We start from the raw sequence: 26,740 nt of genomic DNA, 5'->3' as shown, positions 1-26,740 counted from the left end.
TCGATAGACAACCCACGCTATTTAATTCAATATATTTATACAGCGCCAAATCACAACAACAGTCACCTCAGGGCGATTTATATTGTAATTGTATTGACATACATACAGAGAAAACCCCAACAAGCACTTTGGCGACAGTGGGAAGGAAAAACTCCCTTTTAACAGGAAGAAACCTCCAGCAGAACCAGGCTCAGGGAGGGGCGGCCATCTGCTGTGATTGGGGGAGGAAGACGGGATAAAGACATGCTGCTCTGCCTCCCATTCTACTTTTAAATACTCTAGGAACAACAAGTAGGCCTGCAGAGCGAGAGCGAAGTGCTCTAATAGGGTGATATGGTACTACAAGGTCATTAAGATAAGATGGGGCCTGATTATTTAAGACCTTGTATGTGAGGAGCAGGATTTTGAATTCTGGATTTAACAGGAAGCCAAAACAGGAGAAATCTGCTCTCTCTTCCTAGTCCCTGTCAGGACTCTTGCTGCAGCATTTTGGATTAACTGAAGGCTTTTCAGGGAGTTTTTAGGAAATCCTGATAATAATGAATTACAGTCGTCCAGCCTTGCTTTTTTTTTTTTTAAAATAAAGCAACAAACTATTTCTCCAGGCTAAATGATGATCGTCTAAATTTGTGACACGCCATTTCCTCTCCAGCTTACGGATTATCTGCTTTCGGCTACGTGTTTGAGAACTACAGTGGTTCCTCGCTATAATGTGGTTCACCTTTCGCGGCCTCGCTGTTTCGCAGATTTTTTTCGTTCTGCAATTTTGCATGTTTTTTTTTTTGTTTTTTTTTAACAGCGCATTGTGCTCTGCATCCTGATTGGCTGTAGGTAGACCATTGCCAATCATTCTCGTGCCTTGTCTCCTGTACAGGACAGAATGCATTCAGCTTGTCAAATTCACATAAATCTTCGATCGTTAGCAGTGTGACTCTGAAGTGCTGTATGTTTGTAAGTTTTCTCCACAACAAACACAACAACGTCGACGAAATGTCGTCACCTGCTGGTGCCTTTGGTTTCATTCTATAATACTGGACTTACTTTTCTACAAAGGTCTTTGAGAGTTTAAACAAGATAGAAAAGTGTGAAAGCGTTCATGCCTGTCTGAGTAAAGTGTATAAAGTTTGTAGTGAGGGCTTTTACAGCCTTAAAACATCAGAAATAACTGTAAAAAATAAAGTTGGCTACTTTGCAGATTTCACCTATCGTGAAGTTTATGGCAGGATGTCACTCCTGCCATAAACAAGGGACCACTGTATACCATGGAGTCAAATACTTGGTTTCTTGATTAGAGGCCTTAGTTTTCACTGGAGCTACAGTATCCAGAGTCGTACGCAGTGAGGAGGTGAAATTATTAACAAGATAATCGACCTCTGTTGGGGTAGCGTTCAGATAGCTGCTCTGCTCTATGTTGGTACAGGGCACTGACGATGATAACAGTGGGTGGATTATATTCTTAAACTTAGTTACAGCGCTTTCAGAAAGACATCTACTGTGATAACGTCTACTCTCCACTGCTGTGTAATCAATTATTGTAAATGTAAATGTTATCAGGAAATGATCAGACAGGAGAGGGTTTTCAGGAAACACTGTTAAATGTTCAGTTTCTATGCCATATGTTAAAACAAGATCTAGAGTGTGATTAAAGTGGTGGGTGGGTTCTTTTACATTTTGAGAGAAACCAATTGAGTCTAATAACAGATTAAATGCCATGTTGAGGCTGTCATTTTTAGCATCTACATGGATGTTAAAATCACCCACAATAATTATTTTATCTGAGCTGAGCACTAAATCAGATAAGAAGTTTGAGAAATCAGACAGAAACTCTGTGTAAGGCCCAGGTGGACGATAGATGATAACAAGTAAGACTGGTTTCTGAGTTTTGCAGCTGGGGTGGACGAGGCTAAGCATCAGGCTTTCAAATGAATTAAAAGTCTGTCTTGGTCTTTGGTTGATTAATAGGCTGGTGTGAAAAATTGCTGCCACACCTCCCCCTCGGCCTGTGCTTTGAGGTTTCTGGTAGTTAGAATGACTCGGGGGTGTTGATTCATTTAAACTAACATAATCATCCTGCTGCAACCAGGTTTCTGTAAGGCAGAGTAAATCGATTTATTGATCAATTATTAAGTCATGTACTAACAGAGACTTGGAGCAGAGAGACCTAATATTTAATAATCTGGTGTGGAAGACTGCTGAAGATTTGGTGCAGATGTGGATACTGTATTTGTATAGCGCTTTACTTTGTCCCTAAGGACCCCAAAGCACTTTACACTACATTCAGTCATCCACACACACATTCACACACTGGTGATGGCAGCTACACTGTAGCCATAGCTGCCCTGACTTTTCCCTGAAGTTGTTTTTTGCTGACCGTTAGTTTGACCGGACACAGCCTCAGTCTCATGCTGATCAGTGCTGGTTGGGTCCCAACAACAGACTAGAAACAGACTGACCAGGGTAAATGAGATGTGTCATCTTTTATAGGTTATTAGTGTATATATGTTGATGATACCTGATACTCACCACAGGAGGGAGGAAAGTTTTTCTACAGCACAAGAAACCTCTGACAACCTGAATCTACCCACGTGTTCACCAGGGAAAGAAAAGTACGGTCACAGAACTGTACCAAACATGTCAAACAGTAAATGTAGCCACAGATATGAAATTCTGAATTAGAATTTGATAAATTCTTGATATAAAGCATTATAACACATCCAATTTAACTTTACAAAAAAAAAGAAAGAGTAAAAATCTATTGTGTTGGGTTGCAGCATGGACAGAAGCACGCACACTGCAGCTCAGCCTTTCCTGTCTTTACCTGAAGCATACACTCTTTTGAAGAAATGCATCATTACATTATCATTTTATTCTCTCTCTGTCTGTGAATCATTCATTTCCATTGTCTCTTTCCCATTACCACTACCACCACAACACACAGTCATTTAGCAGCATGCTAATGGACTGTGAAATTAAGTTGCAGTACAGAATTTTAGAATTGAATCTGAGCTGATAGCATTTAAGCTGCAGTCTATTCATGGTCAGATGGACCAGACACACGGTGAAGCTGTGGCTCCAGAGGAGACTTGTATTAGTGACCTTTTCACTTCTTTGGTCCTAAATGATGAACCTTTATCTAAAGTTCAGGATTGGGACCACACCCCAAATATATTCTCTCTGTCTGTCTGTTGTGGTGTTCTCATTCCTGTGTTTTATACATTGCCACATTATGTGGCACTCGCAGTCCATTTTCAACCAGACTTTTTAAAGACTTATATTCTATCTGCTTCTCTTTAATCATCTTATCATGGACCTCCTTCTCTCAGCCTATCAATTATAAATATTTCCAGCCCAGATCCTGCAGAGCGTCTCCAAACCCTTCTATTGAGCTTTAACAGGTTTCCACAGAGATGCCACCAAATACTGCTGACTAAGCTAACAAAATGACACTGCAGTTCATAACCTGCTCAGTAACCTCAGCTAGCAAAACTTTCCCTCTGGTTCATTTTTCCTTCTTTGCCACACATTTAAATTCATATTTCCAGGAACAGTGGTTCAAGTCTGTTAATCTGCAGTCAAGAAATCACCAGGATGATTTTACTAGTTCACAGAGATGCCCCGGGGTGATCACTCTCGGCTTCCCAAAGGTTCCTGTTTGCAATCCAAGACCAGAAAAATTAGAGCAACCTTCTGTGTGGTCCAGGCCACGATCCGCTATGTTACCACCTCTGAATAGCAAGGTGTAGCTGGGAATTATCAGTCAATAAGGGCCTTCAACTTCCATAAATTCTGCTACATAAATGGCACCAACTAGCTAACTGTGCAACAGTCTTTAGCCATCCCTTTCCTCTTTCCCCCTAATAACCAGTGCTCTATATCAAGACCCAGTTAACATCCAGTTCTTCACATCATTTTTGACACCATGTATATGGCACCAGATTGTCAGATATATCTTTCCCACGTCTGTTTTAAAGCTTTTATCTGTTCTCATTTCCGTCTTGTCAGATCTCTTTCATCTATGCTACTTCTATGTTCTCCAATTTTGTTTTCAAGACAGCGTCATGTTCTACAACAGCCTTCTCAAACCTTTTCTAGCCTCTAATTCTGCTACAGAGATGTCAGCTTACTCATTTCTTTCATTTTATAGCCTGTCATCTAAGTCTGGTTTGCCAGTTTCCTTTATCTCCATTGTCTCCGCTCCTGTTTCAGTCTATTGTCTATTCTTTCTCTGTTTAGGGGTGGCAGGTGGAGCAGGTCATCTGCTGATCGGAAGGTTCAATTCCTGACTCCCCCAGTCTGCATGCCAAATATCCTTGGGCAAGATACTAACCCCCACTTGCTTCCAATGCAATGCGTATGAGTGTATGTTAAAAAGCACTGACGAAGCATAGAGTGTTTGTGTGAATGTGGAGAGTTGTATAGAGCGCTGGATAGGTAGGTAGGTAGGTGTGTGTGTGTGTGTATGCAGACAGTATTCTTCTGTCTGCTTCATTTATAAGTTTTTAAAAAGATTTGCAAATCATTTATTAAAAACTTATTTCAATAAATGATTTGTTATTTACTAAAACCATCTGGTTGCAGTAACAGATTGCAGTCTGAGTCAGCCTGAGATGAGGAGCGCAGCTTGCCTGGTCCACAGTTCTTTGCTTTAGGACTCAGCTGGTTGCCAACTGCTTCCATTCTGGTTGAGTTCAATCCAATTCAATTTTGCTTACCAAACACATGCATGTTAGGTCACTGGTCACTCTACAACTGGTCGTGAATGTAAGCTTAGATGTTTTGAATGTGTAGTATTAAGAATGTGTAGTAAGACTAGAAAGATGTGCCCATGTGGCACCTCATAGTCCACCTTGAGTGCCAAGACCACTGTCAGAGTCAAAGTCTGTAGAGGAAATACTGACCCAGGTTTTATATGTTGCCTCTACACAACCACCACAGATGTGACTTAAGTGTAAATTTCAGGGGTTTAATAAAATGACTGCATTGGCAGTTATGACAGCCAATTTTATCGTTTTTTCCTTTTCAAACGTAATCCGACTTCACCTGGCTGCAACACTGATGTTGTTGTTCACTGACAAATCAGGCTGATTAAAACTTTCCTTTTTGCTAAAGCATATAGTTAGGGCTGGACCAGGTGACCCTGAATCCTCCCTTAGTTATGCTGCAATAGATGTAGGCTGCCGGGGATTCCCATGATGCATTGAGTTTTTCCTTTCCAGTCACCTTTCTCACTCACTATGTGTTAATAGACCTCTCTGCATTGAATCATATCTGTTATTAACCTCTGTCTCTCTTCCACAGCATGTCTTTTATCCTGTCTTCCTTCTCTCACCCCAACCAATCACAGCAGATGGCCCCGCCCCTCCCTGAGCCTGGTTCTGTTGGAGGTTTCTTCCTGTTAAAAGGGAGTTTTTCCTTCCCACTGTCGCCAAAGTGCTGCTCATAGGGGGTCATATGATTGTTGGGTTTTTCTCTGTATCTATGAAGCGCCTTGAGGCGACTTTTGTTGTGATTTGGCGCTATATAAATAAAAATTGAATTAAATTGAATTGAATAAGAGATCTGGAGCTGATTCCAAATGCTGAACACAACCAAGGTGTCCATCACTTTCATCATAGTGAAAAGGTATCAAATATACCAACTATGAAGTCTAGAAAAATGTTGACGCAAATGAATGAGAAACCCAATTAAATCAATCAGAAAGACAGAATAAACTTTATTCGAAGCCAAACAATCAATCAGTGATCATACTCATAAAAAGCAGGAATGCACTGGTCAACTCAACAACAAAAGGTAGGAACAGTGCAGGAATTTCTCGCTTGTTAAGAGAAATGCCTTGCTAACACTGAGCCAGTTAAGAATACTCGTAAACAGGCAGGTGTATGAGTCTATAACTAAGATGTAAAGACAGTGCAAATCCACAGTGACACAAAGTATGCTACAAACCAAGAGTTTCTGAAGAGAAAGACATTTTTCAGTCACCACTTTTTCACAGCTAATTCAACACTTTGGCTAAAAACTCGAATTAAAACCTGTATTTTAATCATATTTTCATTACTTGATTAAAAACACACTATGGTAGAGTAAAGATTGTGTCATGGTCCAAAAAGTGACTAAATCAAACATTGAAACACTTGATGTCACATTGTTTGATGGGTAACTCGCAGCCCATCACAGGACGTCGTCACTTTTTAGCACCACCTTACAAAGGTGCAACGTTTCGAACCACCAGCCACGATGCAGTGAATGTGTCCACTATTTTGTATTTGTATTGTAAGAGTAAAAGCAAATGTTCTCTGCAGTTATGCATGTTTCTGTCCACAGGGGGCACTGTCACTAAAAACATGTTTCTTTATCTAAATTGTTGCATAACAGGGTGAAGAAGGTGTAACATTAACTTGATTTGAATCATTCTGTATTTGCAATAGTATCCATTTGAAAATGTATGTCAATGTGCAAAGATTTAGTTTCAAATGATTTTTAAAAGGTTGCTATATCCAGTGTCGGGAATATTTTTGGCAATCACTGCATAAATAAACATCTATTTATTTATGCCCTCAGAAAGTAAACAAACCAACAAATAACACAAGAACAACCCTAACAGCTATTTCAACCCCTGGAGTCATATATTTGTAATAGAGAAGTATAACAAAAACATATACATCTGGTGTTATGTACTTTATGTAGTTTATGGATAAACTGCTGTCAAAGATTTCATTTAACTGCGATCTTATTTTCATGAAAGCATAGAACTGGATCTATCAACCAGCAGTTTATTTTACAGCCTGCTTCACTGTCCATGTGCAAACTGTAGCTTTGCTGTTACAGTCGACTGCTCTCTGTAACCACACGAGCAGTCCCCCCACTGCTCTGAAGGAGGAGCATGAATAATGTCAGCAGTCGATAAATAAGCCTTTGAATGTGAAACCCACAACAGACACACGCTTTCACAGAAGCTAACCTAAACTTAACCTGATTAAGCTTTAAGCCTTTAAATTTACAATAATAGATTACACAGCAGTGGGGAACACATCACTGTGGCTGATGTCTTTCTAAAAGTCAATTCCTCCACTGTTGTCTTCTTGATGCCATGTGCCAGCACAGTGCAGAGCAGCTACCTAAACTCTCCTCCCACTGAGGATGATTATCTTGTTAATAGTCTTAGATCCTCACTGCATGGAAGTCTGGATACTGTGGCTCATCTCACTAATGTAGAAAATCTTTTAGCCTAGAAAAACTGTTGCATTATAAAAAGGCCCTCTGTAAAGCCAGAACATCCAACTGTTCATCACTGATTGAAGAAAATAAGAACAACCCAGGTTGTAGCCAGGCTGACACTCAGAGCTCTGAGCCAACCATCTCTTTAACCCAAACTAGTAATGACTTCATAAAATTCTTCAGAAGTAAAATTTCAAACACTAGAGAAAATGATCCATAACCATCCCACAGATTAAACTATTATTTATTAATTATTTATTGTTATTGAGTTATATTCTTTCTCTCCTGTTGATATTTCTGGGTTAACTTCAGTAATCTCTTCCTCCTGTCTATTAGAGCAGGTCAGAAAAGGCCTACCTTTAGTCAAAGACTCATTCTTTTAATATCCGTTTTAAAAAACCTGACCTGTCTGACAGTTTTGCCAAGAAGATCTACCCCAGAAGAGCAGATGGAGTGCCCACAGCCAAAAGGCAGGAGGCAGCAGACTCCAGCCGAAGTCGGCCTCCCAGCACGAGCTGAGAACGGGGCCACAGGACCCTAGGTGCCCAAGAACTGCCTGACACCTGGCGGGAACCCCACCATGCAACAAAGAGGTCAAACCACTTCAGACCACAGGCCTGAGGGCCAGCAACAATGACAAAGCGCCCAGCCTGGTGCCGTGGAGCCAGCAAGTACCCACATCCAACAACCAGTGGAGATGGAAACCTCCCCACACTCAAGAAGAGTGTCCCACAGGGACCAAGGCCTAGTGAGCCACACACACAACGAAAGGATTGTTGATTTATGTATCTGTGCATTTTCAAATGTCTGTGTTTCAGGTGCTGTATGTTTGCTTTCCTTACAGGTGCCGTAGTTGAAGAGACATTGTGCATTTCTACTTCTACTCTATCCTTTCACTGCCATCCTGCCTTAGACATGGTCACACTGTATACTGTATAATAACTGACATAACACAGAAATGACAAAATAACCAGATAAGCCCTGAACAAGAGGAGCCTGTAGAGAATCTAAAGAGCTGTTCTTGGCACAACAGTGGATCCAGATCATTCCAGCCCGATCAAAGGACTTCCTCTACACACAGACTACACAAACAACCATCACTACTCTGTAAGAGTGAATTTACGTGCAATCACCTACACTGTAAATATATAACAATATTTTTTATATGTATACATTTGATGTTGAAGCTGTTCAGATGTATATGGTGCCACAGAACTGTGCACCGAAGCCCCGTTTTTTCCACAGTTACTCTGAATTTCATTCATCCATTACGTGTGTAGTGACAATAAAAAGCATTCAGATCTATAATTCTGATTGCAAAAGCTGTCATATAGGACAGGATTAAAAAGCAAACAAACAAAAAGAAACAGTGTGACACTTTTAGTCATTTTGAAGGTATTAAAGCATATTTGTGACCACAAGCTTTGATCTGTAGATATTTCTAAGTTCAGCTGATCAAATCTTTCCTGTATAAAAGATTTAAAATGTCGATATTCAAGAAACCTGTTGTTGCCGTTTCCATATTTTAAAATGTGTTCCTGATAAAGTTGAATAACATGTTCTAGATTTCTTTTATCCACTCCTGATGCCACGACAGAATGTTTTTTGATTCATTTCACTCATAAATATTTGGATTGTTCCACATGGGTGTTAGTTTACATGAGATAACTGCAGACAGAACAGAGAGGGTTTATGTTAAGCCATAAATCAATTATGATGCTTGATACTGTTCTTGTTCTAGGCCCAGCGATGGGGATGTATAAGCAGCTTGATTTAATCTTTCTGAAACATACAGTAATCTACAAAGCAATGATAAAAACATAGTTCTAGACCACCACTGTGTTTAGACTTTTCAAACTTATTTGTGATGGTTTATTTTTCCATAAACATTTTCGGATGTTTGAGTCTGGTAACTTAAACCAGGCAGTGGAGGGTTTGTACAGGATCAGTGAGAGACGGTATTTTATTTTCATTTTAATTGTGGTAACTTTTCATATGCTTCAATTTTAAATATGATGAACCTGTCTCTATTAATGGGATACGTATTACAAGCCTTTAAGGTGGCAGTAATTAAACAATTACTTAAAAAGTCACCACTTCACCCAGCTCTTTTACTGATTTAACTGATGTCTGCAGAGGAATGGTCTATTTAAAGAATTTCAGTTAAGTTTCATCGTGGAATTGAAACAGCTTTAGTTCCTCGAGTAGACTCATCTCTGCGCTGTCCTGCTAGACCTCAGTGCAGCATTCAAAACTGCACCACAGCATTTTATTACAGAGATAAAAGCATGCCAAAGATTTTAAATGTGCTGCAATGGTCTGAATTTCATCTAAATGGACTGATTCTTGTGCAGCGCTTTTCTACTTCATCTGAGCACTCAAAGCACTTCACACAACCAGCCCCCTTCAGTTTTTTCTTTGCCCTGTAAGTTCTTTCAGGCATATTTGTTATGCAGACTAGAGATGGACCGATCCGATATTAGGTATCGGTATCGGTCCGATACTGGATCGGATATCGGAGAGAAATAAAAAAATGTAATCTGATCCATTAAATATCAAAAAAGCACCTCACAAAACTTGCAACACCTCGTAACTCGGCTCATAACCGTAGCACGTCACAGCAGTGTGGTCACGTGATAGAGCGCTGTGTGTATTTGTAGCGTCACTACCAAACCAGCATTTCATCTCCGAGGAAGTTTTCCCAGAGAGAAGTAAAGCAAGTGTGTAAGTTCATCTCTGAATGTTTGTAAAGCTTAACAACCGATATATGGAGCGACTGCCTCTCTCTCTCTCTCTCTCTCTCCTGCTGCTACTTCAATGTGAAACTGATCAATGATCAGCTGATCGTCTCTCTTCTTTGTTTATCGCCCACTTTGCACCAGAAAGAGGAAACCAGCGGCTGAACAACAGCAGCAGTTTAAGCTTGATAATCTGTTGTTAGAATTTATTTAATATTATTTCTACACCAGGATCTTTTTCTACAGCTGACGTAACTGTGCAGGGGCGGATCTAGCAAAGTGTAGCCAGGGGGGCCGATAGGGCATGAACAGGGAAAAGGGGGCACAAAGACATACTTTTCTTTCTTATTCTCATTTAAAATGTCGAGCTTTTAATAAATAATTATCTGAATCTTACACCCAAAGTTTTAATCTGATGTAAAATGTATAGAAGTCCATTACTGTATATAGTAACTGTTAAGTCTAATATACCCTAGTAAGCTGTAGTACTTTTTCCTTTGGGAACCATCTGTGCAGTCTGCAGTTCTGTTGAAGAAAGATGTTGAATCTATTTAATTATTCTTGAAAAATAATTTATTTCTCTGCATCTTTTTTCACACTGCATCAAATTAAAGTTGATTACGTCGATTAAGCATCATGAGGGGGGGGGGTGGTTTCCTTTTTTTTTTTTTGCTGGGAGTTTGCAACCCTATTAGTTAGGTTGGTTAATATTTCTGCTAAGTACTCTTTAAAATACCAGAATAGGGAGGATGGAGCAGGTTTAACTTTATTAGATTGATCAGTTTTGCTGATCTATGAAATATTTTGGGTGCAGTGTGTTTTTTACATACAGGTATAACAGAATAGCTTTAGTGTTGTTGTTTATTTAAACTTGAGTATAAACTTCTACAAAATGCAGCAAGATATTAAAAAAACAGTTTTATTGATCAAAAAACACTATATCGGATTCATATCGGTATCGGCAGATATCCAAATTTATGATATCGGTATTGGACATAAAAAAGTGGTATCATGCCATCTCTAATGCAGACTGGATGAGATGGGGAATCACCAACCTTCCAGTTAGTAGGTGACCTGCTTGACCACCTGAGCTGCGGCTGGTTGTAGCTCAGGTGGTCGAGCTTTAAACTCTACATAATACATTCAAATCTGTTCACGTAAACAGGGAGTCTTCTTCACACAGACAGGTTTATTATGGCATTCCACAGTGTTCTATGCTAATACCAGTTTTATCTACAATATATATGCTTCCCTTTGGCAGTATTATTAAAAGGCATAGCATAGCATTTAATCTTATCTATCCATGAAGTCAGATATGTCATGGTCCTGGGTGTTTCACAGGACAACACAATTAGTTAAACTTGGATGACCTCTGATTTCCTGCTTCTAAATTCAGATAAAACTCAGGTTATTGTACTCGGTGTCTAACTAGATACTCTGTCATTCAATACACACGTTAAACAAATATGCAGGACTGCTTTCTGGCATTTGTTCAAGCTCACTAAAATCAGAAACGTGTCCTCTCACAGTGAAGCTGAAAAATTAATTTACGCATTTATTACTTCTAGGCGAGACTATTGTAATTCATTATTAAATAAAAACTCCCCGAAAGCCTTCGACTGATTCAAAATGCTGCAGTAAGAACCAACAGGGACTATAAAGACAGAGCATATATCTCTTATATTGGCTCCCTGTTAAATCCAGAATTATCTCTGCATTTAAAGGTCTTGAAGAATCAGGCTCCATCTTACCTTAAGGACCTCTGTGTGTGCACTATTTATAAAGTTATTGGATGGTGAATAACACCTTAGGTCCTCCCATCTAAAGTTACCATTGTGTTTCTAATGACAGGCTAATATACTCTCTACATAAGGATTCATATAAGTCACAGTAATTCTCTTGGAATTTGTCTAAGTCTAAGTCCCACAAACTGTTTGTATATCAAACAACACAAAGTCCAAACCCTGTGTGAGATTTGGCTTTACAGCCCTGTGTCTGTCCTTCACATTAAACGTTGTAATGCTAATCGTCTTTATGGGTCTGGCACAGAAACGGCCGCCTTCAAAGAAACCGGACTGCATGGTTCTTTTCAAATAAAAGATTCACACATTTTCAAAAGGAACTTTATGTTCATTTTAACCAGAAAGTTTGGGTCATTGCAAAAACATTGTGGAAAAAAACCAAAACAATGAGAACTGATATCCAAAAATGTGTCCAAAATATAACCTTTCCTTTGAGGTTACTTTTCCAATACAAAACAGATGCATTAGCCTAGCTGTGCATCAAAGATCTGTGAGTAAGGGCTCAGCCCTGCACAAACACAGAGAAAGCAATCTCACCGTGGAACAGGGCCTTTTCTGACCAGTATAATAGTTCACGATTTTAAAGAAAGAAATCTTTCTTCCTTTGTCGTTGTAGATATTTGTCAGTTAGGTTACTTAGAATCCACTGTGAATAAACAAACACCAAACAACCTCAACAAATGATTCGTCCAGATTTTAAGGTGTTCCTCTGACTGGTGTCAGGAAGAAGGCAAAGAGCCTCACAAACTGACAAACATTCAATTCAATGTTATTTATACAGCAGCAAATCACAACAACAGTCGCCTCAAGGCGCTTTGTATTGTAAGGTCGACCCTACAATAATACTGATTCAATGCAGAGAGGTCTGTTAACACATAGTGAGTGAGAAAGGTGACTGGAAAGGAAAAACTCAATGCATCATGGGAATCCCCGGCAGCCTACATCTATTGCAGCATAGTTATGCTGCAAACTATATACTTACATATGTCCTTCAATCTGAGCTGAAAATGCATAAACCAATGCACATTTTGTAAATCTGCATCGTTTGAATCTCTTTGCTTTTCCAGAGGAATAAAGGAGGAAAAATGTTAACGGAAAGTTGGTCAGAGGTGATTAAAGTGCCAAAACACCTTCTTCCTTCAGGTCTACAGGTGCAAACCTTAGAACGTGTACAACATATTCAGTTTAGTTCAAACTGTGAACGTATATTACAATGGTCTACTACTAATAAATGGTCTTTTCTTCCAGCCTTTTGCCTTTAGTAGATAGTGTAGTCGTGGAGAGTGGACGATGAAATGGGAGAAAGACACACAGCAAAGACTTAAGCTTGGACTCAAACCTGCTGACCCTGTGAGCTGACCTACGCTTTTAACACGTGTCCCACATCTTTACAGTATTACCTGCAAAAGATGGTTTTATGCAATTGTAAGAATGTTAATTTGTTCAAGGTATCGTTTACTCTTATTTGGATTTAGCTGTTCTTCAAGCTTCTGATTTCCAATCTGCTTCTACAGCAGTCGTACTTCTACTACGTTTCAAAATCTTCCTTCCATGCGTTTATCTTATTGGTGTGAACTCTCTTATGGACAGGAACAGTTGATCGCAGACTTTCTTTGCAATCAAAGTTTTTCTTATTTCTGTTTTATTTAGTTAGTATTGATTATTTCTTGTTTAAAATATGTAAAATGTTGCCAGCATCAACAGTCTGTTTCCCTTCTCTATGCTCCAATTTTCTCTTCACCTTCCTCTTCTATAGCTGATTGTTGTATATGGAAACCCCTCCCTCCCTGTCCTGGTTTTGCGGGAGGTTTCTTCCTATGAAAGGAGAGTTCTTCCTACCTACCGTTGCCAAAAGCTTGCTCATAGGGACTTGTGTGATTGATGGTGCTTTCTCGCTAATATTGTGGCGTCTGGTCGTTAAATATCTATATTTGTTTTAAAGGACAACAGAAAGGAGCCACAACATTTTATGTTGTACCACAAAGGCACCACTACCTTTGTGACTGGGAGGCCTGGGCTAGTTTCCTGTGTTTTTAACACAGGGTGGGAGGTAAACACAGGAACATGTGTGTGTGTGTGTGTGTGGAGGGAATAACCTAAAGATGGCAGCTGTTCCTAAAAGCAGCCCTCTGCTCTGTCATTTAAATATTTTAAACACATACATTTGCACGCCAGCCCAAGGCCTCCGTCCTACCTCCATATCTGGCCCAGCTGCATGATGTGAATGACGGACTGGCCGAACCAAACACAGAAGGAGTAGTAGGCCGAGCGTTTCCTATTCCTGTTCCCCAGCGCGGTGCTCGCCGTGCTGTTAGTGGTGGTGTTCTTGCTGGCGGTCGACGCCTGCCTCTGCGGCGTGGCCGGGTGAGCAGTAACATCACCGTGCGAGGCCGAGCCGCTGAGCAATTTATTCCCGTCCACGAGGGAGCAGTCGGTGACAGAATCGGCACCGTCCTCGGTGCTGAAGTCGTGGACGAACCATCTGAAGCTAAAGAGCTGGACCGAGAAGGAGCCCAACACAACGAAAAAGAGCGTCGGGCCGAACCACCAGTAGTCGTGGCGGAGGTAGTAGTCGACCGACAGCCACACATCGGTGCCCACATCGGCCAGATAAACGGCCACGGCGGCTACGATCCACAAGCAGTCCCACACCGTATATTTCTGCTGCCCTTTCCCCAGACGAAGGCACGCCGAGTTTGAGCCTCCCGCACCGCAGCACCGCGACTCCCCGTTGGCAAAATCCCCGTCCCCGGTGCCCGCAGAGTCCAGCTGGCCGCCCGGGTGGAGTCCCTGCACCGAGCCAGAGTGCTCCGAGTTCTGCAGAGGGGTGAAGGCCACGTCGCTCTTCTTCATCTTCAGGACCCCGTCCGATTTAGCAGCCATTATCAGTATCTTGATTTATTAGCTAGTCTATTTCCCCCCGTTGCTCCCCGCCTTTTCTCCTCTGCCCCTGCCTCTCTCCGTCGACACCCTTGTGCGTGTGTCTCCTACTCCGCCTCCTCCTTTCTGGGCAGGACTAGCTCGTCCACACTGTCGTCTGGTCATAATACAGAATGAAGACAAACGTGAAGAGAAGAAGCGCCGTGCTTGGTCCAGTATTTTCGTCCATGTCAGATGTGGACCGGCCCTATGCTTCGAGGATCATTCGCTCACATACGGCGCACAAGAGGACGTTTCCGCTTTGTGTCCTTCTGAACGGCTTCCGTTTCCAGCGCTGGTAAGTCACTGGAGCTGAGGCTGATGTTTGGGATGGAGATGGAAGCTGGAGCTAAGCGACAGGAGGACGGCTGCAGCCATCTGCTTGGCACAGACTAAAAACTATGACATCATCTCCCCCAACCCCCTCGACTCTCCCTCTCTTTGCTGTTTTCCGTCTCTCGGCAGTTTCCTTATCATTTGAGCGCTGTTACAACACAAAGACTCTCCTAAATCAGCCATGAAGAGCAAACATGTTCCTCTCAGTGTAACTAAAAGTATGCAGCTGATAGAAACCAGGATAGAAACATCCGGAGGCCTGAACACGTTTTCAGCACCATGGACAGATCCAGCTGTTAAGCAGCATCTGCAGTACGTTGCGGTCCACGCTCACGGGATTCCCAATGTGGGAGGTTTGCCTCCCACTCAAACCGTCCACATACTGTGGCAACAAAGTTGGAAGAACACTATTTTAAAGCTGCTTAAAAAATGTAGCATTAAACAAAACCAACTGACAAGGACATGAACATGGACAGGGCAAAGCAAATGTTTACTTTACATGGAGAGTTCTCACTGACCTAGTAAGGAGAAAATTTCATCTTTTAATCTCTTGCTCCTTACCAGTTGTTAAAAAGGTAGCCTAAAATAAAAATAATGCATATAAGGAAGACTTAAAGTACACATTGACTAATGAGCCGCTGTCACATAAAAGGCACTTGATTTTCATATACAACATTCAAAGTCTGGTGTGGTAATTCCTATGAAACACCATAATTAAGAATATAATAAATATGCGTCAGTGCTCAATCTAAAAAGAAACATCCCATGGTCACTGAGTGGAGGTACCTGTGTGTCATGGAGTCACTGCTGAGTAATATTTTACAATGAAACATCAGACAGAACACACTGAAATACACTGGAGCAGGGGTAGGCAACTCCGGGCCTCGAGTGCCGGTGACCTGCAGGTTTTAGATCGCACCCTGGGTTAACACACCTGAATCAAATAATTAGTTCATTAGCAGGCCTCTGGAGAACTTCAAGAAATGCTGAGGAGTCATTTATCCCTTTAAATCAGCTGTGATGGATCATGGACACATCTAAAACCTCCAGGACACCGGCACTCGAGGCCTGGAGTTGCCCACCCCTGCACTGGAGCAACTTAATGAAAAATGAGCTAAATTATGTTTTTAGATGGTCAGACCTATCTTACTCAAATCTTCTTCTTTTTTCTTTTTTTAAAGCTAACCATGCTTACATTGAACAGAGTATGCACTTAGCCCTTGTAGACAGTCATAGCTACACTGTGTATAGTGCAGGTGTAGTGCTGCTGACCTCAACTGAGGATGTTGTCGGGCGGTGGAAGGAATACTTTGAGGACCTTCTTAATCCCACTGACACATCTTCTGATGCAGGACGAGGGGATAAGGGGGCGGCTCATTCGTCACTGAGGCAGTTAAACCAGGCTGTTGCTGGTTGACATTCCTCTACAATGTAGCAGGGATATCTAGGGTGGTACCTCTGGATGTGGGATGTGGTTCTCATCTTCAAGAAGGAGGACTGAAGGGTGTGCTCCAACTATAGGGGAATCACATTCCTCAGCCTCTCCGGGAAAGTCTATAGCAGGGTACAGGAGGGGTGAGTCGGTCTGTTAGTCAAACCTATGATTCAGGAGAAACAATGTGGTATTTGTCCTGGTTGTGAAACACAGGACCAGCTCTTTATCCACTCTATGATATTTGGGAGTTTGCCCAACCAGTCTACATGTCAGAGAATTCTACTGGCAGTACTTCAGCAGTATGGGGTGTTCGGCCTGTTGCTACAAGCCGTTGCATTTTTATTCAACTGTTGCAAGAGCTTGGTTCACATTGTCAGCGATAAGTTTCGCTCCGTCAGGGCTGCCCTTTGTCACTATTTCAGTCCATTTTTATTGAAGACAACAGAATTTGTACTTTTAGCCGAGTGGGAAAAAGCTTCTACTTGGATCATCTCAGACTCTCATCTCTGCTTTTCACAGATCATGTGTTTCTGTTGGCTTCATTAGGTGGTGGCCTCCAGCTCACAATGGAGTGGTTCACAGCTAAATGTGAAGTGGCAGAATGAGAATCAGCACCTCCAAGTTTGAGGCCACGGTCCTCATCCAGAGTGGAGTCCTCACACCAGGTCAAGGATGAGTTGCTGGCCCAAGTGGAGGAGTTTAAATATGTTGAGGTCTTATTCACGAGTGAGGAGAGAGGGGAGCAGGAGATCGACAGATGTATTAGTGCTTAGCTGCAGTGATGCAGACTCTGTACCAGCCCATCGTAATGAAGAGAGAGCTGAACGTACAAGCATAGCTCTTGATTTACCAGTCGAGCTATGTTCCTACCCTCACCTACGGTGACGAACTCTGGGTAGTGACCGAAAGAACGAAATCGCAGACACAAACAGCGGAAATGAGCTTTCTCCAAAGGGTGGCTGGCCTCTCCCTTAGGACGAGGAGTTCAACCATCTGAAAGGGGCTCAGAGTAGAGCTGCTACTCCTCCAAATTGAAAGGTGGCAGCTGAGATGGTCCAGGCATCTGCCAAGGATGCCCCCTTGGTGAGGTGTTCCCAATGGGAGGAGGCCTCGGGTCAGAGAACGGCTTGATGTTCCCCCAGACATGAGGTCTGGGCTTCTGGGTGGCTGTAGCTCAGGCGGTAGAGCAGGTCATCTACTGATCGGAAGGTTGGTGGTTCGATTCCTGGCTTCCCCTAGTCTGCATGCCAAATATCCTTGGGCAAGATACTAACCCCAAATTGCTCTCCGATACATCCATCGGAGTATGAATGTGTGTGAATGTTAGCTATAAAGCACTTAGAAAGATGTGCTTGTGCGAATGGGTCTGAATGGGTGAATGCACAAGTTGTGTAAAGCGCTTTGAGTGCTCAGATGAGTAGAAAAGCGCTTTATAAGAACCAGTCCATTTACCATTTACCATTCTGTGCTTAGGCTGCTGTTCCTCTAATCGCCCCCGGATGAGCAAAAGAAAATGGATGGATGGATAGTCATAAGAAATGCAATTCACAGAAGTAGTTTTAAAAAGTATTGCATGCTTACAATACAATAAAATACATATACAATCTCCTCAGTTACAATAAAACTAGATATCACAGGTCAGTGCAAGAGAGCACCGCTTTCAGTCCTCTGAGTGACTCAGAAAGTTTCAGGAAGTTACCCATGCGCTAACTTCAAAATCAAAAGTTGAAGATAATCCTTTTAGTTTGATGAAACATTGTTACTGTTAACTAATATGAGAGTAGAATCATGATTGTTTATCGAGCCAGGATTGGAAATTTAAGGTGTAGAAAGAGCTAAAAACTGCAGTATTTGTTTTTCTGCTTTGAAAGATTAAATTAAATGTTTTCTATGTTTATGATTGTTTATCATCACTGTTTACATTATACATGCTTCCCTTAGACAATGTCATTAAAAGGCATAGCATACATTTTCATTGTGCAGGTGATACCCAGCTTTATGTGTCCATGAAGCCAGATGTCTCTTCAGTATCACATGGAAGTTGGTCACAACGCCTGTGACCGGACTGGCAGATGAGTGTGGTGGTACCCCTTTCCAAGAAAGGGGACTGGAGCATGTGCTCTGATTTCCGAGGGCTCATACTTTTCAGCCTTCTTGGAAGGGCTATGCCAGGGTGCAGCAGAGGGCTCCATTTGTTAGTTGCACCTCAGACTCAGCAGAAGCGATGTGGTTTCTGTTCTGGTTGTGGCCTTATCAGGCAGGGACCTCCAGCTTGCACTAGACTGGTTTGCAGGTGTGAAGCACCCAGGATGGGAATCAGGAGGTCCAACCACTGTTATCAGCTAGAAAGAGTGAAGTGCCCATTCCAGGTTGTTGATGAGTTGTTTCCCCGAGTGGAAGATGTTAGAGAATTGTGGATCAATATGATCGTCATTGTTAGGGATGGGTATCGAAAACCGGTTCTTGTTGAGAACCGGTTCCCACTGTTTCAATTCCTTGGAATTGTTTGCCATTTTTGCAAACGATTCCCTTATCGATTCCAGTCGCCCCGAATGACGTCACCACGTTGCGGAGCGTCATTTACCTGGCAGGAAACACGGCGGCTCAAACGCTAAAAAGTTTGGTTATACTTTACGAGAACGGATGACAACAGGGCAACTTGCAATACTTGCAAAGTAGATATTTCATTTAAGGGAGGAAACACTACGAATATGCAAAAGCATTTGCTCACAAAACACACGATGACCTTAAATGAATGTCGTGTTTTTAATTCCGCTCCGGACTCGTGAATCTCAACCCAGCAGCAGCGGTAACGTTTGCACGTCCTCTCCCGTTAATGCAGCAGGTAAATAATCAACTAACAGTGCAGATTATGTTAGCGCGATCTGCCTTATTACAAACCTGCCATTACTGTGCATTTAGATGACCATGATGAGACAGACAGACAGAGTCTGGCTCAGATGCTGGCAGTTCTTGCTACAGTCTACCGGTAGCGTCTCCTTTCAGGCAGGATAGACGAATCACCGAGCAGTGACTCAGTTTGTGGTAAAAGGCTTGCACCCTTTTGCCACAGCAGATGCCCCCGATTTTCGGTAAGTGAATGTGTTTAATTGTAGGCAGGGACATTACTGGATATTCTTGTGTAATTGCTACAGAAGAATATTTATTTTATTATTTTACATTCACAATTTTTTTTCCTGGGGACCCTGTGACACCCCATTGAAGAGCTGTAGGTTGGATCTGTTAAGATCTCACTGTTGGGTTTGTAAGGCCATGTTACTCCTAAATTTCTATCTTGTTCAAAGAGAAGATATAAAACAAAGATCTAAGCTAATCGACCTTAGTGTTCTCCTTTTTTTTAAAAAAAATAATCGATAAGAGAATCGATAAAGAATCGAATCGTTAAACAGAATCGAAAATGGAATCGGAATCGTGAAAATCTTATCAATACCCATCCCTAGTCATTGTGCAAGATGATTAGATGTTTAGCATGGATGCTCACCTGTTTCCTACACAGACACACACACAACACATGTTCACTGTTGCAGACACACAACACATATTCATATGTGAGTGTTTTATCTGTTGCAGGATTAATGAGATGATTGTGTGACCACTGAGTTAATAAAAGAGCTGCGAGAGGGGGCCGGAGTTTGGAGTTGTCTGGGATCAGGTGAGGAGCTCGCAGCTCCAAGACCCTGGTCCGATCGGCTCCCCTTGCAAGTTAAAATGGATCAAGCTCTGTCTCGCTTTGTTCACGGGAATAAGTCTCTGAGTCAGCGAGGTCTACAAGTATAGACCTAACAGAAGAGTTTAAGTATCTTGGGGATGACAAGTGAAATGGCATGAAAGTGAAAACTGTCAATTTACTGGTTGATCCATGTTCCTGCCCTCAACTGTGGAGTAGGAACATAACTGAACTAATCGTAGCTGTTATTAAGTTGGTTAGGAGCTCTGGGTAGTAACTGAAAGAATGAGACTGAAATACAAGAGGTGGAAATGAGCTTCTTTCGAAGGGTGAGGGAGTAGGCTCTCCCTTAATGATGGGGTGAGGAACTTGGTTATAAAGGAGGGGCTCAGAGGAGAGCTTCCTCTCCTCCACATCAAAATGTTGTGAAAAGTTTTCTTAACTATGCGTCCTATGTCATAGTGAGAGTTTCAGTGAACGACTACCAAATGCTAGTACTCCAGCCTAACATCATGTATGCAAGACCTAGAAATGCTGGAGCCTTCTTTGGACAAAGAACCACTCAACGGTCCTGGACGCTACATCTTCGGTCTAGCACAGAGCTCATACCCTATATTCTCAATGGTATGGGATTGTATTGATGGCATACGACACACCCATGTTACAGAACATGTTCTTAGCATGAATGAAAATGATAACGATTCTTCTGATCACTGTTCCGAACTGGATTTGTTGTAAAATCACATAAATATAGGCTCTGCATATTTATTTCCATTCCAGGCAATATTTAATATTGCACCACATCATATTGTATATGTTGTATGGTTCATCTGCTTCGTGTGTAGATTAACCAGATGATCAGCATAAACAGTACCAAACTGTATAAAAAGGGTATCAGTCATGTTATGAATGTTTTATTAGACACAGTACATGACACAGACCACACTTTCACAGGGACTTATGTTGCTTATTACAAACGGTGGCTTTTAAACTCTCAGTATGTTATTAATTTGGTCATTATCTGTCTGTCGAGTGTAAGCATTCTGATTTTTACATGCAACCTACCAATCTCAACTGGCCAGTAAAAACAAAGTTGTGGAAATTTCATTGAAGTACAGCATTTTATAAGAAAGGAAATAAAAGATGAATTTTTATGTATCAATACAACTTGTTTACTTTCTGCCGTAACAGCCTTTGCAAAACATGCAGTCACCGGTGGATTCTGAGTTTACAGTCCTTCATTTCTTTTCATCCCTGCAGAGTGGACAACTTTTATTCTCTTGGCTCTTAACTTACTTAAGATTAAGTAGGTTAACTTACTTAACCTACTTAATCACTAAGTAAGCTCACAGCTTACTTAGTGATGCACTTATAATTTTAATAAGATGTTAATTTGCTCCAAACAAATCCAATGTTACAGTCGAACTGATTTCAATGAACTTTGGTAACGTAGTAAAACAAAAAATATATATTGCTACCTTAGTGATTCATTTGCTGCTGAAGCCAATTGAAAATAAAAGTATTTGCTCTTGTATTCATATCTGTGTATTATATAAGGCTACGTTTTACAGCTGGGGAGTGAAACAGCGAGTTTGAGAAAAGAGGAAAGTTTTGTTTTGTTTGGTTGGCACAATAAAAAGATCCAGCCGAAATCCTGGCTGTTCATTTGAGGAAAAAAGAAGCAAAGCCTCAGTGTACAGAACTGTGTAAGCGTCTCAAACCAACTCTCACTTCTTTGAATTTTGCGAGGAAAATGGGAGCAAGTGCAGCGATTTTTGAAACACATGGAAGCCAAAAACAACGTCTGTACAATCCTAAAGTCCAAAAGCTGAAACGCAGCTTTTGGAACTAAACTCTGTTGATATTCACGACTGTACCTCTCTGATATCCTTCGTCCATATTGATGATGATTTAAGATCTGTAGCCACTCATTTCAGTCCGGTTCTTGTGTAGTTTGGCCTTTTCTCTGTTTCCCTTCCTTAAGAGAAACAAATCACGTAAATCACTCAGTTCCTGTGTCGGAGCTTTGACATGTTTTTCTTCCTTTTTTAGGACGTGATTTGTAGATGTTGTTTATCTGCTGTAGACAGTTTCTTTATACAATTCTTCTTTTGTAATTCCCTCGGCCATGACGCTGTTCTTTAGCAATCACCTTGTTGGTACAGACATATTATTCTATGCCTGTCAAAATGTGATATCTTTGGCATTTTTCACAGACAAACCTAAAGAAGGGGAAACACACTGTGTGTTTTTGGACGGCTGCACGTGTGCCTACAAATATGATTTAAAATTGATTTCTTTGTGATGTAGTTTGACATGTGAGGACACATCACTGGTTCATCTCTTGAGTTAGGAGCATTTTTTATGCTTGAATGAGTTATAGGTGAGTGTTAAATAACTTAGCAAGCAAACAAATGTTCCTCTGAAAATGAGTGAAAAGCAGGCAACATCCAAACTTCAAAAAAACTTGAGAAAACCTGAAGAACGATTGCTCAAGAACGTCTGTCTCTGTGGAAGAAAAAGTAAAGAAATGAGTTGTTGCTCAACAATTTTACACAAAAGAACATTCAGTTGATTTAAATGATTTTGTCAGAGCTTGTCTCGTGTTCCAGCCCACATACACTGATTTTGAAATGTTTTCTGACAAAGTCAAACTATTTATTCACACTATCACAGAGGTATAAGTGAACACTAATAAATCGTCCACCTGAAAAACAGGGATCTTCTTGATCATCTTGTCTTGTTGCTGAGTTTTAAGTTGAACGGTTAATGTAGTTACAAATGATATAAAACAGGAACTGAGCATCCTCTACTTCTTTCGTGGCACCTTATCACCGAGCGGTACTTCATCCATCAGTTTCTGAAAAGACACCACAACGGTGATGTTAACACCGTATAGTCATGCAGAAAACACAAAATACATTCTGGTGAAGCAAAGATGCTCTATGAAACACGCAAAATGTCTTTAGAGTCAGTATTCAATAGGGATGGGTACCAGTATCTGGTGCCACGATGGCACCGGTTCTGACATAAACGGTAGTAACCAGACCGAAAAGCAGCGCACATTTCGGTGCTTTATTTTCTTGAGATGTCATACACTTTGGATTCTAGCCAATCATTTTACGTTTCCGAGGATAGTAGGCGGGTCCAGGTACGTACGTTCTTTTAGAGCAGAGCTACAGATTAAAAATGTCCAAGGTGAAGCGGTCAAAGTCTGGCTGTACTTCACAGCAAAAGATGCAAACTCAGCAGCTGCAACAAGTGCTTTAAGCTGATACTGTGATGCTGTCAAAGGAGGTAACACCTCAAATCTGATGAAACACCTGGCGACGCATAGCGGTTTTTTTTAAAAGCCGAGAAATGCGCCGTATTTGATAGCTTGCTGCGAGACCTCACACCGAGCACATCTACTGCGGGTGTGGTGCCTGTTATCGACCCGGAGTTAGCAACATCCCCCAAAAACCCGAAGAGGAGAGTCCTGGCCCCTAGCCCTGCCAGTGTAGCAGAAATGATGAGGATGATGATGCAGCAGCAGCCGTTCTTCTCTGCGTGAGTAGCTTCATGTTGTTCGTGTGTAATTTACGTTGAGTAGGCTAACCACGTTATTACATTAATGCATGTAAGGTGAACTAGCAAACACCATCATAGCTACATGCAGCTGTCTTCTTGTTTGATGGCAGATACTCCCTTCACCCTGGACAAAAAGGCTAAAATGACCAAAGAAAAAGAGGAAAACAGCTAAACATGAGAGGTTTTTGGACAAAGTTTGTGTTTTTTCCATTGTTTAAGCACCGTTTCAAAAGTATCAGTTTGGCACCGGTATCGGATAAAACCTAAACGATACCCATCCCTAGTTTTCAATGTAGGTAATAAAAATACAAAAACATATTTCTGGGGCTACAGCTGCTGTGAGACAAAGCTCAATAAGCCAATTAAAGATTCACTCTCTGGCCAGCATCTGTACCAGACACAAAAAAGCATACTGTATAAAAACCAATACAATACACACGGATGACATAAGTACAGCGGCATCAATAATATGATGAGCATGGATGCAAGTGTTACGGCTATATAACAAAAACACAACAAAAGTCAAACACACCCTGAACCAACCACGCTAACTAAAACAGAATATTTAGACCAAAACCTTTCAAATAAAGCCAACTTCTAACTGGTGTGTCACCTTTTGGAACCCACCACTCAGTTAACAGGGAACAGGAAGAGGGGGAAAGCTCACTGTGCTACTTATACAACCATTACACTTCCTCATTAACTCGATGTCATTAATTTTTTCATTTAATTTTGGATATTAAATTTTACCATTAACTGTGAAGTGTCCCCATTTTTGTCTGAACTCTGAGGTTAATGAAAATATTCTACCAGTTGGTGTTTGCATGATGGTGGTAGACGTCTAACAGGGCAGTCTTACATGTCCCAAGTTGCTCAGTTAGGTTGGGATGAACTGTGCAGACTTTGCAGACTTGCTTTTTGTGAAGCCAATTCTACATCTTTATGGTTAACGTGGCCGCTGCGGTCAGGATAAAAATGTTTTATATTGTAAAGGTGATAAGTTATTTACAGTGACCATTCCCAGAAACCAATGGACCTACACATTAGCAGAATAATGATCCACATCTGAACTAAAGATGGCCAGCATAGAAATGAAATGAAATGATGTTCAGCAGTGAAATGTATATAGGTAATGATCCTCACCTCAAGCAGCCTGGTGTAGTAGGTGAAGGTATCCTCCCCGTCCCTGTGGGTGTCATCTACCTTGTACCTCCTGCAGGCCAGCAGCAGCTCGTTTGAGCTGTAGAGCGGTGCCGGGTCAATGGAGTGGCTATTGATCAGGCTCACCAAGTACTCCCGGTAATGCTTCCTAGAAACCAGCACACCACCAAAACATTATTTATATATCAAGTGATATCAATGAGTCTTAAAGAGGGATTAAAAAAATATGCCAAAGCCAACCAGAGTTGCTCATTTTGTATGTATACATATATAAAATTCCCTGCTCGCCCCTGCGGGCGGACAATCCTTCAAGCTTGGTCCTCTACCAGAGGCCTGGGAGCTTGAGGGTCCTGTGCAGCATCTTAGCTGTTCCCAGGACTGCGCTCCTCTGGACAGAGATCTCCGATGTTGTTCCTGGGATCTGCTGGAGCCACTCGCCTAGCTTGGGAGTCACTGCACCGAGTGCTCCGATTACCACTGGGACCACCATCACCTTCACCCTCCACATCCTCTCGAGCTCTTCTCTGAGCCCTTGGTATTTCTCCAGCTTCTCGTGTTCCTTCTTCCTGATGTTGCTGTCATTCGTTACATCGATCACTACGGCCGTCTTCTTCTGTTTGTTCACCACCACTATATCCGGTTGGTTAGCCACCACCATTTTGTCCGTCTGTATCTGGAAGTCCTACAGGATCTTAGCTCGGTCATTCTCCACCACCCTTGGGGGCGTCTCCCATTTTGACCTCAGGACTTCCAGGTTATACTCGGCACAGATGTTCCTGTACACTATGCCGGCCACTTGGTTATGGCGTTCCATGTATGCCCTGCCTGCTAGCATCTTGCACCCTGCTGTTATGTGCTGGATTGTCTCTGGGTCTTTACACAGCCTGCACCTGGGGTCTTCCTGGTGTGATAGACCCCAGCCTCTATGGATCTTGTGCTCAGAGCTTGTTCTTGTGCTGCCATGATTAGTGCCTCTGTGCTGTCTTTCAGTCCAGCTTTGTGCAGCCACTGGTAGGATTTATTTCTTCGCCATTTCTTCTATCTGGACATACCATACATGGGCCTGTACTTCCATGATGGTTACTCTTGTTGCTCCTCTTCTTTCTCGGGTTTCTGCTGCTTGAGGTATTCACTAAGCAGACTATCAGTTGTGGTCATCTTCTTGATGTACTTATTGGTTGTTTCATCCTGGACAGGGATTCTGACACTCACTAGTCCTTGGGCTCCTTCCTTGTGATTAGCATACAGTCTCAGGGTGCTGGACTTGGGGTGAAACCCTCCATGCATGATAAGATGTCAGTGGCTTCTATCTCCTCTGACCAGCATTATCCCAGCAGGGTATGTGATGACAGGCGTAGGTGTTGACTGCCCAGATCTAGTTCTTCGCATTACGCTGACTCCTCAGGACTCACCCTACTCTCTGCAGGTATTCAGTGGTTGCAGCTTACCTGGTGGCCTCTTCATGGTTCACAGTATCTGCAGTGTTGCCTTTTGGTAGTAAAATCATTGTCTCGATGTCAGTGGCTTCCATCTATCTATTCTTTTTTATTCTTTTTCTTTCATTCACTATTAGCATACAGCTTGTTGCCATCCATGTAGAGGAGGTTGCTGACGATTGCCTCATTTCGTAGTCAGTCTTCCTAGCAGGTTATGTAGAGGAATTCACCAAGGGGGTTCAGGGCTATGCAGAATAGCAGTGAGGACAGGGCATCTCCTTGGTAGATCCCACAATTGATGGTGACCTGCGCAATCGGCTCGAAGTTGGCCTCGAGTGTTGTTTAGCACATCCCCAACAAATTCCTGATGAAGGCTCTTCTGTTAATCTTGTATAGTTCTCGGGATTCAGGATCGATGTGTGACGCATTGAGTAACAGGG

General features: G+C 41.9%; 3 protein-coding genes across 6 annotated transcripts in view; 1 reads left to right on the top strand and 2 right to left on the bottom strand.

The window, feature by feature from the left end:
- The window catches only part of xkr4 (XK related 4), a 30,442-nt gene extending 14,997 nt beyond the window's left edge, over positions 1-15,445 (bottom strand). The window contains exon 1 of the mRNA XM_085141120.1: positions 13,950-15,445. Within this exon, the coding sequence (XP_084997246.1) occupies positions 13,950-14,638 (689 nt within the window). The 5' untranslated portion in view covers positions 14,639-15,445. The remainder of the gene's footprint in view (positions 1-13,949) is intronic.
- tmem68 (transmembrane protein 68) overlaps positions 1-26,740 on the top strand; it is a 287,792-nt gene that overhangs the window by 34,499 nt on the left and 226,553 nt on the right. The window lies entirely within an intron of this gene.
- rnf31 (ring finger protein 31) overlaps positions 19,809-26,740 on the bottom strand; it is a 46,768-nt gene continuing 39,836 nt past the window's right edge. For 3 of the 4 annotated variants that reach the window (XM_085141105.1, XM_085141107.1, XM_085141106.1), the window contains exons 23-24: positions 24,847-25,012; positions 19,809-22,993 (exon numbers count right to left, since the gene is read on the bottom strand). In XM_085141105.1, the coding sequence (XP_084997231.1) occupies positions 22,943-22,993; positions 24,847-25,012 (217 nt within the window). In that variant the 3' untranslated portion in view covers positions 19,809-22,942. The remainder of the gene's footprint in view (positions 22,994-24,846; positions 25,013-26,740) is intronic. The other variant, XR_014870814.1, reaches the window with a different exon arrangement.

The sequence above is a fragment of the Neolamprologus multifasciatus genome, chromosome 18 (genome assembly GCF_963576455.1).
Source record: "Neolamprologus multifasciatus chromosome 18, fNeoMul1.2, whole genome shotgun sequence".
Lineage (NCBI taxonomy): Eukaryota > Metazoa > Chordata > Actinopteri > Cichliformes > Cichlidae > Neolamprologus > Neolamprologus multifasciatus.
Note: the sequence above shows the minus strand (reverse complement) of the source record. Positions and strands in the feature narration are given on the sequence as shown.